The following is a 15110-nucleotide window of genomic DNA, read 5'->3' as shown; positions in this document are numbered from 1 at the left end:
GGCAGGAACTGTCAATCTGAAGTTCTTCCCTGTAGTCTTCAGCGCTCCTAAAATTCCTTCCACCGAAATGCATTTCTTTAGCTTATAAAGCACTTTTTTGTAATAAGCTTCATATATAGAAGTTATAAAACATGATCATTATAAATAATTCGGAAAACACCAAAAGACAAAAAATTAAAATCGCCAGCATTCTTAGAGCAAGAACCACCGTGGGGCCAGGTGCAGTGGCACATGCCTGTCATCCCAGTGGCTCAGGAGGAGGCTGAGGCAGGAGGTTCGAGAGTTCAAAGCCAGCCTCAGCAACTTAGTGAGGGTATAAGCAACCTAGAGAGACCCTCTCTCTAAATAAAAAAAATAAAAAGTGTTTGGGATATGGCCCAGTGGTTAAGTGCCCTTGGATTCAATTCCTAGTATTAAAAAAAAATTAAATTAAAAATGCTCTCCCTTTTCAACATTCTTCGAGCTGCAGGTGACCTATCATTCGAGCTCTCTTCCTTTGCCACATGGAGGTATCTGTGGGGTATTCACTTTAGATGACCTATGCTCTCCAGATCTCCACTCTGATGACCCTTATCCCAACAAAGCCTTGGTGGCCCCCGAAAGAACCCTGGGGGACCTCTCCTGGCATCTCTGGCTCCATTATAAAAGCATACTTAGATCCAGAGGACAGCAAGCTCCATGATGGCAGGGACATGTCTGATGTTTCGTTGACCAACCAGCATCCCCAGAGCTCCACACTGGACTCAGCCTCTTTTGGTGCTTAGCGCCTGTTGGATTAAGTCCTCAGGGCCTACGTTTAGCCAGGGACTTTAAACAGATGGCACCTGTGATCAAGGTGGGGCCTCTCCCAGCCCAGCCCACAGTCTGCTAGGTCTAGAATTTGCTGCTAGCCTCAAGAAACAGTTACCACTTCCCCTGTGCCACTTACTGCTTTGAACATTGCCTACCACTTTCTTCTGAGCATGACTGAAGTCTCTGATCTTCCTCCTGTAAACATGTGCACCCGCAGAAGGTCCTGGAGGAGGAAGTGCTGGGCCATGACAACACTATTCTTTAATAAAGGAATTCTTCCCTTCTGACTTGTGCTCATTCATTACAGAGAGAATTCCCCACTCCCACCTTCCCCCTCCTACCTGACTTCCCAACCTTCAAACAGAGATATTTTCGTTTCTGTTCTGTTTTTGTTTGGGTAAGAGAAAATGTTTGCTGGTTTGAGTTCTGGGTGCAGCAGGCCTTAGGCGGAGGGGGATATAGATACCCAGAATCACGTCCAACCACCATGCAAGACTGCTCCAAAAACTGTTCCCTCCTGAGCAGTGAGGAAATAACACGAATATGTGCAATTAACTGCTCCATCTCCCTGGGGAAGGGAAGGCTGGAGGAGTCAGCTTTTGATCACATGGAGCCAGAAGAGCTGTAAATGGCAACCTGCTGTGTCCTTCCCTCACCCCATGTCACCGGCCTCAAGTAGCCCACCTTCTAGCAAGCAAGGGAAAACGAAAACACTATGCATAGCTGACAGTGGCGCACACCTGTCATCCCAGCAGCTCAGGAGGCTGAGGCAGGAGGATCATGAGTTCACAGCCAGCCTCAGCAACTTAGCAAGGCCCTAAGCAACTCAGTGAGACCCTGTCTCTAAATAAAATATAAAAAGGGCTGGGGATGTGGCTCAGTGATTAAGCACCCTGGGTTCAAAAAATAAAAACACCCCACTGTACATATATACATACAAGTATATATATTCACATAGAAAAATATATATTCATATTGGCATGGAATATTGCAAATCTTGATTCTAATTAGATTTAGAAAGTTTCTGTGCAGCATCTTTTAATAAACACTTGAAAGAAGATGGCTGCATATCCCATGTGTTTTTAAATTACTTCAGCATATTGTCTTATTACTCACAGGGGCAGGGCTGCTACACATCTATGATCCATTTATTTCTGTATCATCCTCCTCTGTCCTTTACCCACCCCCATCAGGACAAGACCCTCTGCTGGCCCTCAGCCACGCCTGGCCACGGTCTCAAGGTGGCACTGGCCTTTTTAGTTTTCGGCGGACACAACATCTTTGTTTGTATGTGGTGCTGAGGATCGAACCTGGGCCGCACACATGCCAGGCGAGCACACTACCGCTTGAGCCACATCCCAGCCCGGCACTGGCCTTTTTAGCTGGAATGTTCTTCCCCACATGACCCTGAGGCTTGTTCTCTCCAGACATCAAGGTCAGGCCCAGATGTTTAATACTGCATCTCCCTCCCTCCTCTTGCCTAAGATTCCCTTAAGCCCTGGCTTTTTCTTCTTAGCATAAATCACCATGGAACCTATTATGACTTTTATCTGTTTTTCCCATTTCCTCTCCCTTTTAAGCTTCAAGGAGACCAGGAGTTCTGTCCATTCTCCTCACTGTTCTCTCTCCCTCACTGAAAACTGTCCCTAGAACATAGTAGATATTTAATAAATACTTGGTGAAATGCTGGGTATGGTGGCACATGTCAGCCAACCCAGTGGCTCAGGAGGCCGAGGCAGGAGGATGGTGAGTTCAAAGTCAGCCTCAGCAACTTAGTGAGGCCCTAAAGCAACACGGTGAGTCTCTCTCTCTAAATAAAATATAAAAAATGGTTGGGGATGTGGCTCAGTGGTTAAGCACCCCTGGGTTCAATCTCAGGCACCAAAAAAAAGAAAAGAAAAGAAAAAAGATATAGCCAATCCTCCTTATTCACAGATTCCATGTGTGAATTTGTCTACTCACTCAAGTTTATGTGTAACCCCCCCAGAAATAATACTTGGGTTTTCCGGTTCATTCACAGACATACACAGACTAGTGGAAAATGTGAGTCTCTTGACAGGCACCTTCCTGGCCAAGGTCAAAGCAAGGAACACTCTGCCTTCTAGTGTCAGAGCTCATCAACAAGTATCCTTGTAGTGGTCTATTTAGTACCATGTTTTTATACTTGTGGGGTTTTGGGGTGATCCTGTTAAAAGAAAATGACCCTTAAAGGGTTGGGGATGTGGCTCAGAGCCCTGGGTTCAATACCTGGTGCCAAAAAAAAAAAAGTAACCAGAGGCTCAGAAGAACCTAACTCTAGATTTCCCCTGGAATCAGTATTTGCTAATTCAGGAGTCACCCCAGCTGCTCACTCCATGGGCCCACCACTCTTTGCCACAGGCTTCAGGTGTCTCCATGACCTCACTCTCCTACTCTAGTTATGACGGTCATTACCACCCACCTCTCTGTTCCCCACCCCAACTAAAATGTAGACCCCTTGAGGGCAAAGCCTTTATCTTATTCACCCAAGCATCTGAGATGGCTAAAGAGGTGGCTAAAAAGGTGCCCGGCACAGCACAGCGCTTGACTGAAGAAATACAGCCCATTACCAAGGCTCAGACTCATGGACGGCCTTCTCCTCCAGACTCCGGCAGCATGACTGAGTTTGACAAGAAACACCAGTTAGACGGGTGCTGCCCAGGGCCATGAGTGGCTACTGAATTGTCAAAAGTGGCCAGTCCCAATGGAAATGTGCTCTAAGTGTAAACTACGAACAGTTCTTGAAGACTCAGTACCAAAACATATGTGAAATATCTTTGCAAGTGCTAGATTAGCGAACTATCACCGCATGACACCCCAGTGCCCTCAATTTTTTATGTTGATTCCATGTTAAAATTACACTCTCTTGGTCTTCCAGGTTGAACAAATTTAAAATTGGGGGCTGGGGTTGTAGGTCAGTGGTATAGCATTTGCCTAGCATGTGTGAGGCACTGAGTTCGATCCTCAGCACCACATAAAAATGAACAAAGAAAATAAAGCTATTGTGTCCACCTACAACTAAAAAATTTTTTTTAATTAAAATTAATTTCAGCCTCCCCCCCCACACACACACTTTTTAATGTGTCTACTAAGGAGTCTCCTTCTACGGCCTTGGATTGTAGTTCTCCAAGTCAGTCTTGGTTATAACAACACAAGGCAGCCAGCCACACAACCAAGCCCTATCCACCCTCCAGCTCACCCCACATGGGACTCCCCATGCTCTCCAGAGCCAGGCAGGAAACACCTGTCTAGTGGCTTCCTGTGACACAAATACCTAAGTATATTCACAAATGGAATTCGGAAATCAGGGCTAAAAAAGAGTTTAACAAATGAACCGATTTCACCCCCAAAAGGTAAGCACCATGAGGACTGAGATATGGGGCCATCTTGATCAATACCTAGAACAGTGGCCAGAACGCAGTAGAGAAACAAACCAAATTCTTTGCTTTAGAAAAAAAAAAAGAAGACTATTATTTCAAACTTGTTTACTTATATTTGAGAGCAGAAGAGAAGAGCTAAAGGGGATCTGAAGAATGCAAAATGTTGGGGTCTGGGATAGGATTCTGGGCTCTTCCACATCATTAAGTCATGACCTCAATGGAACTTTCTATGATGATGCCAGAGTTCTCTGTTCTGCCCAATACAGTGGCTTCTGAGCCCTTAAGACCTGGCTGACAAACTTTTTTTTTTTTTGGTGGGGGTACTGGGGATTGAACTCAGGGGCACTCAACCACTGAGCCACATCCCCAGCCCTTTTTTATATTTTATTTATAGAGACAAGTTCTTGTTGAGTTACTTAGGGCCTCGATAAATTGTTGAGGCTGGCTTTGAACTGTGATCCTCCTGCCTCAGCCTGCTGAGCTGCTGGGATTATGGGATTACAAACATGCAGCATCACACCCAGCTGGAACTGAACATTTAATCTTATTTAACTTTAACCTAACTAGTAATGGGATACACATGGTACCATACTGAACTGCAGAGCTCTGGGCTGTTGTAACAGGACGAGAGAAAGCTTGGGGAAAAAAAACAACAACAAAACATTTAACAACAACAAAAAAACATTTTGTAAGTCTGGGTGTGGTGGTCCATGCTTATAACCCTAGTGACTTGGTAGTCCAGGGCAGGAGGATCTCAAATTAAAGGCCAGTTTCAGCAATTTAGCAAGACTCTCAGCAACCTGGCAAGACTATGTCTCAAATAAATAAATAAATAAATAAATAAATAAATAAATAAATAAATAAAAGGGCTGAGGATTTAGCTCAGTGATAGAGCACACCTGAGTTCAATCCCCAGTACTACAAAAAGAAAAAAAAGAAATTACTCTGAAACATTTTATAAATGCTAATGTCCTATAGAAAAGGTAGGGACTTTGTTGTTTAAAGTATTATAAATCAAGATCCAGGGCTGGAGTTGTGGCTCCAGTACTTACGAGGCACTGGGTTTGGTTCTCAGCACCACATAAAAAATAGATATTGTGTCGCTGGGTGCAGTGGTGGATGCCTGTAAGCCCAGCAGCTTGGTAGGCCGAGACAGGAGAACTGTGGGTTCAAAGCCAGCCTCAGCAACAGTGAGGCGTTAAGCAACTCAGTGAGACCCTGTCTCTAAGCAAAATATAAAATAAGGCTGGGGATGTGGCTCAATGATTGGTCCCCGAGTTCAATCCCCAAGACCACCCCGCCACACACACAAAAAAAAGATATTTTGTCCATCAACAACTAAAAATATAAAAAAGAAATCTGAGATTGAGAAGCTTTAATTGTCCAAGTTCACAAAAACTCAACTTAGCAAAAGTTGGGGGGAAATGAAATAAGCATATGTTTTACTTTACTCGAAGGGTAGCTAGGGTTGATGAATTCCTAAGATCAATTGGAATGAGAGATCAGTGACCGATAAGCCATCACATAGCTCAAAGCACCAGGCCTTTTAATTCACACTGCCACAGGCAGATCTGGTACCTTAGGGCTACACAGGCCATCAGAAATCACAGCTGCCAGTGAATTCCTGATAGATTATATTCCTATTTCCCCACACCCTCACTCTGGAGACCCAGATGTTTCTTGCCCTTTCTGCTGACCTTTATTGCTGGCTCTCCTACTACAGAAATAGGTTGTTGCAATACCTCCCTTCTCGCCCTCAGTCCTGACATTCACTCCCAGGCGCCAGGCTATCAACAGAGGTTGTTCACATTTGCTGATAGACAGTAAAAAGCAACCTTTCTGCAAAGGGGTGGAGGCTAATTGGTAGCTGGGAAGAATGCAAACTTGTTTACACTCAGGTTGGAAAACGTTCATGAAATTCAAATCAAGCTCTTGTCTCCCAAGATTTTTTCCCAGCAGGAAAGCCCTTCCCAGTCCAAACATCTTTTCATTACCATTAAGATAATTATATCCTGCACACAATCAGACAATCAAGAAATGAGCAGGGAAGTGGAAAGAGGGGTGAATTGTTAGGACAGGAAATGCAAAAAATCAGTTCCTCAGGAGACTGAGGAACACTTCCAAGTGCGAACAGAAGGAACTGCCCTAAAATATTCAAGGGATTTTTGTGACCTCATTCATTCTTCTCTACTAAAGAGTTCCACTGATTTCCCCCTCAGTCTTTTGAAGCTTTTCAGACACTGAAATCTGGGGCTTAAGCAGTTGTGTTAAGTTCTGCACAGCCCTTGGGTTTGGCCCCATGGAGCTTCCATAATGAAAACCATGTGAAATTGGATCCACATGCATTCCTCCCACAGACTGGTGTATTTTATTCTGTCAGACGCACACTCTGCTGTTGCTCAACTCCCAAGGAGTGGACTCCAGCCATCACCCTCCAGCTATTAGAACAAACCCGCGTGATTGACATGACTTCACCAAAAACAGGGACCCAGCTCTCTGTACCTCAAGTTCAGTCTCTCGTCTGTTGATATCATCCGTAGATTGGTTTAACTTCTCCAGTTCTCCCTGGCAAAGAAAACAGAAAAGAGATTGAAGGGATCGGCTTTTGTTTCTCTTAGTCCACCCCCGACTAATTTGCAAGACCAGGGAAAAGTCAGTTATGCTAAAGGAAAATAGTGGAAGCTCCACTGGAAGAGCAAGTTGTCAACATTTCTAAAAACTTCTCGATGGTGGCGTCCTTTCTGAAAATGTCTTAAGATCCTAGGAATTTGTCTTTCCTTGGAAGGTCAAATATCTGTTGCAGGTATGTGCCTTCAGGTAAACTCACTGGTTATAAATAGTTTAGCAACACATAATAGCAGCATCATATGCCTTAAGGCAAGAACTTGGCAATTACCAAAAAAAAAAAAAAAAAAAAGCAAGCCAAGCCAAAAGTGTAAACCCAGTGAAATCATTTAAATCAAGGAACAGCCTTCTAGTATCAACTCTTCAGTGGTCAAATATTTTCCTGTAACAAAGCTTTTAAAAATGTTAGCCAATTATTCAAATTACCTACAAAAAAAAAAAAAAACTTGCTTCAATCGGTTCTTCTCAATAAACATTTAACAAGTAACAAGTACCAAACATGAAGTTAACTCATCTTTACTGTGCAAACAAAGGATCTTGCGAACCGAATTCTCCACTAAGAACGTAAGATTGTCATCCAAACCAATGATTGTAATTAACAGAATCATTCCTAACACAAAGATTGTTTCCACCTGATCTTCATCTTGTAAATCTGCCAAAACAATTCATTTGAACCCCAACCACTGAGTTAAGCGAGCTTTCAATTGACCTGTACTAATAAGAATCAATTAGGGGTTCGGAGAGTATGGTTTAAAGCAGTATTTTTTAAAAATATTATTTATGGCAAAGGTGGAAAAACGAGTCTTGCAAAGGAATTTGCTGTGCTTTTTGCTCGGGGGGTGAAGAGGTTAAGCTGTCACTCCACGATCTCGGCTGGGCAATTGTTTTTTAATTTTCTCTCCTGGAAATGGAGGCACAGAAAGCCAGGCTATTCCCCTCGCCGCCTCCACGCGTCAGCTTTGCGCATCAGCTGTCCCTGATTTCTGTTCCTACCCGACCTAACAAGGAAAAGCTGGGTTTTAAACCATTTCAGGCCGAGAGGAAGGTGGACAATAAACCCTTCCGGGTGTTAACAATGAATCAAAGGAGAATGAGCACTCAGGCCCAGCACCCTCGCCAGGTGAGGGCTCCAGGGGCCCTGGGCACCGGTGCCAACCCACGCTGCAGGGGCGGGCAACGCCCACCCGGTGCGGTCGCCGGCCCGCCCACGGTGCCCGCCGCCCACGCGGGCTGAACAAGGTCGCTCTTGGTGCCAGGAGGCTGGGCAGTGCCAGGGGCGCCGCGAGCCTGGCCCGGCGTACCCCGAAATCCTCGCTCTTCGGGCCCCCGCCCCCCTTTTCCCTTTGTTGCACATCCACCCGAACCGCTAGCACGCTGCAGCGACCCCCAGGTCCCCCCCGAGGGTTTGCGGGGCGGGTTGCGGGGGTGGGGTTCCCGCAGGATAATCGGGCCGCGTCCTCGCAGGCACTGCAGCAGCCCATTGGGGGAGACTGTACAAGGGGGTTATCTAGACCCTCGCTTCTCGCTCCTGGCCCTACGCAGCCTCTATCCAGAACCGCGACGCTGGAGGGCTGCGAAGCGGGTTTACGTGTAGACGCCGACCTCGGCGGCAGCCCTGGCGGAGACGGGATGCGGGGCGCCCCGCGCGCTCCCTACCTGTATCCGGGGGTCCACCTCTTCCTCCTCTTCCAGCCCCTGCTCCATCCCTTCTTCCTCCTCCTCCTCCGCGTCCCGGGCTGGCGGCAGGAGCTCTGCCGGCTCCTCTGCGCGGCTCCGCTTCAGCGCCGCGTCCATGCGGGCAGCCCGCAAGCTCCGCAGCCGGGATGCCCCGCGGCCGGCGCGCCAATCGCTCAGTGGCTCGGAGCCCCCCGAAGGGTCGCGGCTGCCGCAGGCTCTGCTGGAGCCGCCTCGCCACAGCCGGGCACGGTCGGGGAGCCGCCGCGGCTGGCACCCGGGAGGCGCCGCTGGCCGATGCGGATCCCTCCGGCCCCGGCTGAGTGGCGCGGAGGAAATGGGCGCGGCTGCCCCCTTTCTGCCACGGCTGTCAGCGCAGCTGCGCCCCGCTCCGCCCCCGTCCGGCCCGGGCCGCCCAGCCGTCGGCCAGCCCCAATTACCCAGGGCTCCGTCACAAAAAGCCCAGCTAGCTGAAAATCACCAGGGTGCCGCCACCTCGTTGTAAATGAGCAGCGTGAATGTATCACGCACTACGCAGCCCGGGGCCGCCTGCTTCTTGGGTAGATTGTTTCCTCCCTCCTTCCTCCCTGGGACCAATTGAGCGTATAGAAAGAAAGTTTGGGGTATTTCCACTCTCTGAAATCACCTTTAGAAGCCAGTACTCAGGGACTCTGGACAAGATCCAAGCCTTGCTCAAAGACCTGAACCCAAAAGCACGTTTGTTCCCTTGGGTGTACCTGAGGAATCGCAAACTTGAAGTTTTTTCCGGAAAAGGAAACTTAAATATATGCTCACATAGACATGAGTACGAAAAGAGCAAGCGCTGTGGCGCACACCTGTAATCCCAGCAATTTGGGAGGTTGAGGCAGGAGGATGGCAAGTCTGAGGCCAGCCTAGTAACTTAGCAAGACCATGTCTTAAAATTAAAAAAAAAAAAAAAAATACACAGAGTTGGGGATGTGGCTCAGTGGCAAAGCGCCTCTGGGTTCAATCTCCAGTATGGATACTACTACTATTACAAAGAGGAGAGCCAGCTGCTGTTCCATGCTTGGAGTCATTGTCCAAAGACTGGAACTCTATTGGGCACAGCTGCATACCCAAACGCATATGCTTTCACAAGTGTGGAATGGTCCTACCTGGATAGCCAGGAAGCATCCAGAACCCATTGGGCTGGGAACTGGGTGAGTTGATGTGGTCTTTTCAAAGATGTGCCAAGTGCAATGCCTGTTGATGGGTACACTCTGGCCAAGGATTTATGGACTGATGAGGTTTTTGCCCACCTTCAACAAGTAGGGAACCAGAGTTTGCCTGGCCAACTCAGCATCACAAAAGGCCAAGCAGTGAAGGGGCCTGCCTGTGCTGTTACAAAATGTCAGGGCCACTGTGATGTCAGGGAGTGCAAGGTTAGATGACCTTGGCAAAGCAGGTGGGGACATTGGTGCTGGTGGCTGCAAATGTCTCCGCTATAGAAATGCAGAATGTCCAGCGGCTCTGGAGGCTGAGGCAGGAGGATTGCGAGTTCAAAGCCAGCCTCAGCAAAAAGTGGGGCACTAAACAACTCAGTGAGATCCTGTCTCTAAATAAAATACAAAAAAGAGCTGAGGATGTGGTTTCAGTAGTTGAGTGTCCCTGAATTCAATCCCCAGTAACACCCCCCCCCAAAAAAAAAAAAAAAAAAAAAAAAAAAAGAAATGTAGAATGTGACCACTTTCTATAGAGGCTGCAGCCTGGAACTCTATGAATCAGGAGAAGCATGGTTCAGAAAGAAGCTTCTTTATGAGGGAAGCTGTTTCTATGGTTTTCTCAAAAGTTGGGCTAGGGGGTTACTTCTAAGGCAAAGTCCCACCCTGAACACACTGTCGCTATGATCTGTTAAAGGAGGTTTGTCCTGTCCAGGAGATAGTGCAGGTACATGCCATCAGTTTATTTCTATAAAGGCCACACCTGTTCATTGCCCCTCAATTCGAGGGTGAGTTGTCCATTTTGTGAGAGAGATTTTGAAGCTCCTTGACAAGGACACACATTTCTTTTAGTTTCCCAGTGATAGATGAAGGCAGGGACAAGATGGCCATTAAGGGTCACTTTGGCCACCAGAGTTTCTCTTAATGGCTTTGAATTGAGTTTATAAGTGAGCAGGTTTGTCCTTTTTCAATGGTTGAAATAAGCAAAGTTAAGATTTATCCTGACAGTAAATGCTTCTCAGCTGATGGAACCTCATCCCTGTCATCCCAAATAACCATACCCCAAACACATTTCTGTTTAAGGCTAGATGTAAGAACAATAGAGTGGGTCAAAATGCTTCCATGGGACATAAGAATACTGTTCTAGGACACCAGATTGTTATTTTATTTTTGCTTATTTATTTGGGAGTATTGGGGGATTTAACTCACTGAGTTATATTCCCCAGACATTTTTGCTTTCTATTTTGAGGTAGGATCTTACTAAGATGCTTAAGGTCTTGATAAATTGCAGAGGCTGGCCTTGAACTTGCAATCCTCCTGGCTCAACCTCTGGAGCCCCTGGGATTACAGGTTTAAACACCATCATGCCTGGCTTTGGTCTCCCATTTTTAATGGGACTTACTATCCCTTCATTATTCACAGGTTCCCAAAAGTTCAGGGGTATGTACATCAGGGAGCAGGAAATGAAGCAATTTAATGTTTATCTTACCGAGCATATTGACCAAGAGGTTCCTGAGACTTTCCAGGTGTGTCCCTAAGATTGAAATTACTTTTGTGCTAACACTAAAACACTATTTAACTTTTTCAAGCTCATTCTCCCTTAAGTGTGCTTTGGGGTTTTCCAGAAGCTACATGACAAGTCATGTCACAACAGATTGAATGCAGATGAGGCGAGGGGCCAGTTGCCTTCCATTCAGCCACATGTCCTAGAGATTTGCAAAAATGTCAAACAATCCCTTCTTTTGTTTTGGAGACAATTTTATTGTTCGATTTGGATACTATCGTTACTTTTCATAAAAGCGTGATGTTAGATGAATTAATAGAAATATTTTTAAAATTAGGTTTTAATTTCTATACAGTAATTACTGATAGGACCACATAAACAAAAGTTCCTTGAAATGGTCAATCATTTTAAAGACCATAAAGGGATCCTGCCACCAACAAGTTTGAAAACCACTTATTTAGAGGAAATGCATACTCTAGTTTGAGTTTTCTCTTATTTGTATTTATTTATTTGGTACCAGGGATTGAATTCAGGGGTACTTGACCACTGAGCCACATCCCCAGCCCTATTTTGTATTTTATTTAGAGACAGAGTCTCACTGAGTTGCTTAGCACCTCGCTTTTGCTGAGGCTGGCTTTGAACTCATGATCGTCCTGCCTCAGCCTCCTGAGCCTCTAGGATTACAGATCTGCACCACTGTGCCAACCTCTCATTTGTATTTAAATGTTCCACTTTCCCTTTCACTCAAAAGATAAATATCTTGGCAGATGTGGTGGTACAAGCCTATAATCCCAGCATCTTGGGAGACTGAGGCAGGAGGAGATTGTGAGTTCAAAACCAGCAACAGTAACTTAGCAAGCCTCTAAGCAACTTAGTGAGACCCTGCCTCTAAATAAAAATAAAAAGGTCTGAGGATGTGGCTCAGTGGTAAAACACTGGGTTCAATCCCCAATCACAATCCCTAATCATGTGGCCCACAGTGTGGGCAAAGGTGGTTGGCCGATGCCTTTGCCCAGATCTTGAGAACTGCTTTCCTTGGAGAAGGTACTCCCTGTTCGATTTATTTTTATTAACTTTATCTATCTATCTATCTATCTATCTATCTATCTATCTATCTATCTATTTTATGTGGTGCTGAGAGTCGAACCCAGTGCCTCACATGTACTAGGCAAGCGCTCTACCACGGAGCTTACAGCCCCAGGCTTTGATTTAAGCTGTAAGAACAATAGAGTGGGTCCTTGCTGTTTGAGTTGGACAGTGGGGAAAATTACACCACGTTTGTTTGGTCACTGTCCCACCACTTCCCCAAGTTGTAAACCTTTCTGGGCAAAAATCATAGCCTTTGCACTGTCTCAATTGACCTTTAAAACAGGGTCCTGAAATTTGGAGAGGGGGAGGAAAGGGCATCTAGCTGGCTGAGTTGGTGTGGACATACCCTCCCTAGAGGGTCCTTCCTACCTGCTCTGGTTTCCTGCAGGGGATGAGGTAAGCCTCCCTGAGACCCCACTCCATTGCTTTTGTCATGCAATGTCATGAATTTGCCATCCAGGCCTGGTCCCCCAGGGTTATACAAGCAGAGACACAGGCTCCTTATTTGGTCCACCCCTTTGAGTGCTGATTGCATGGCTGTGTTTCTATTTCTGCAGGTGTTGAGAGATACTTGGATCTATCAAATAAACACTTAATGTCCTGGACTATTCAAAGGGTGTCACTTTTCTGTCTTCAGGGGAAACAGAGGGGAGCTCCAGCTACGTCTAAAATGCTCTGTGGCATTTTTGTCTTGTTTTGTTTTGGGTACCAGGGATTGAATCCAGGGGTGCTTAACCACTGAGCAACACCACCAGCAGTTTTTTATTTTTTTGATTGGAGACTAGATTTTGCTAAGTTGCTGAGGCTGACCTTGAACTTGCAATCCCCCTGTTTCAGCCTCCCCAGTGGCTGGGATTACATGCATATGCCACCACACTTGGCCATCCTTGGCCTTTTTTTTTTTTTTTTGTAAAGCGAGAAGCTTGTTTTTTCCTTGCAAACTCTTGAAAACCAGAAGTGGAGAGGCAAGAAGACTCAATGACTTCCGAGAGGTTTGAGTAAGCTTTGAGCCCACAGTGGAAAGCAGAGGAGGGCACTAGTATTCTGGCGCGTAGAGGCAGCAGTTTTTTCCCTCCTGAGGAGTGTTGGAAAGAGGCCGGGTCTCTTTAATAAGGTAAGTATACCATGTCACTCACCACGGGGATATAGAGGTCAAGCTCGCCATTCCTCCTGGAAGGGTCAGGATGGTTCTATAGAGAAACCATCTCTAGGCAGAATTTGCTTGAACAAGGGAGGAACATTTTGTCAAAAAAAGAAAAGCTTCCCACACTGAGGAACTGAGGAAGGATGGACGGAATGGAGTGGTCAAAGGCTTGGGAACACGAAGGGACAATACAGAATGGGTGGAGCAGGGGATGGAGAGTTTGGGGCAGGTCCCCAGGGGCCTTGAATGCCAGCCTAAGAATTTTGGAATACAGACTATAGAAAATGAGGTGTGCTGGGTACGGCGGTCCAAGCCTGTAATCCCAGTGGCTCAGGAGGCTGAGGCAGGAGGATTGAGAGTTCAAAGCCAGCCTCAGCAATTTAGCCAGGACCTAAGCAATTTAGTGAGTCCCTGTCTCTAAATTAAAAAAAATTAAAAAGGGCTGGAATTGTGGCTCTGTGGTTAAGCGCCCCTGGGTTCAATCCCTGGTACCAAAAAAAAAGAAAGAAAGAAAAAGAAAATGAGATGCCATTAATTTGTTCATCCATTTATTTATCTGACACGTATTTATTGGGCAATTAACATTTGGACACGATCAGACGATCAGACGCTGAGGTACCATTGTTAATGAAAGACATAGACTCACTGCAGTCACAGAGTTTGCATTCTAGTAGGGAGACAGACAATAAACAAATGTTTACTATGTTAGGGGTAATCAGTGCTACTGTCAGAACAAACCAGAGCACAGAGAGTGAGGAGGGGTGGAGGTGCTATGGTGATTACAGCACAGGCCTTTCTTAGAAGAGTACTTTTGTGCCAGGAACTGAAGGATGTAAGTAAGCAGACTTGCATATCTCTGTGGGGGGCAGCGGGGTGGACAACACCCTAGCCACTGAAGCAGCATGTGCAAAGGTCCTGAAGTGAGAATGTGGTTGGGATGTGGAGAGAAAACAAGAACATGCGTGTTGATAGAACAGAGACAGCCAAGGAGAGATCAAGGGAGACAAAAGCAGAGACCTGCTGGTGGATAGATCATGTAGTGCCTTTAGATTATGGTAAGGCATTTTGGATTTTATTCTGAGTGAATGATCATGTACTAACTCAAGCTAGTGTAGGAAATAGCCTGGGTTTGGGGGGAATACAAAGAGCTAGGACAGAAGAGACACAAGGAGATGAGTTAGGTGCTGATCAGTCTCCTTTTTTGCGGGGGAGATATTGGGGATTGAACTCAGGGGCACTCCACCACCGAGCCACATCCCCAGCCTTTAAAAAATAAATAAATAAATAAATAAATAAATATATATATATATATATATATATATACATATACATATATATATATGTATACATATATATATATATATATAATTAGTTGTAGTTGGACACAATACCTTTATTTTTATCTATTTATTTTTATGTGGTGCTGAGGATCAAACCCAGCGCCTCACACATGCTAGGTGAGTGCTCTACCACTGAGCCACAACCTTTTTTTTGTATTTTATTTAGAGACAGGGTCTCACTGAGTTGCTTAGGGCCTCCCTAAGTTGCTGAGGCTGGCTTTGAACTTGTAATCCTCCTGCCTCAGCCTACCACAGCTGATATCTTTAGAATGCACTGTTGCTCTCAGGTTACCCTCAGAGCCCCATGGGCACCTGGCAGGCAGCACACAGGTAAATGCCTGACACCCACCCCCAACCCTGAAG

The 15110-nt window shown here is 45.9% G+C and overlaps 1 protein-coding gene across 1 annotated transcript in view; it reads right to left on the bottom strand.

Annotated features, from left to right (window-relative positions):
- Positions 1 to 8833, bottom strand: part of Sh3bp5 (SH3 domain binding protein 5) — a 71121-nt gene extending 62288 nt beyond the window's left edge. The window contains exons 1-2 of the mRNA XM_027947823.3: positions 8472 to 8833; positions 6693 to 6755 (exon numbers count right to left, since the gene is read on the bottom strand). Of these exons, the coding sequence (XP_027803624.2) occupies positions 6693 to 6755; positions 8472 to 8609 (201 nt within the window). The 5' untranslated portion in view covers positions 8610 to 8833. The remainder of the gene's footprint in view (positions 1 to 6692; positions 6756 to 8471) is intronic.
- Between the last annotated feature and the right edge of the window lie 6277 nt (positions 8834 to 15110).

This window comes from Marmota flaviventris, chromosome 1 (assembly GCF_047511675.1).
Source record: "Marmota flaviventris isolate mMarFla1 chromosome 1, mMarFla1.hap1, whole genome shotgun sequence".
Lineage (NCBI taxonomy): Eukaryota > Metazoa > Chordata > Mammalia > Rodentia > Sciuridae > Marmota > Marmota flaviventris.
The sequence above is the reverse complement of the archived record's forward strand: the minus strand, read 5'-3'. Positions and strand labels throughout refer to the sequence as shown.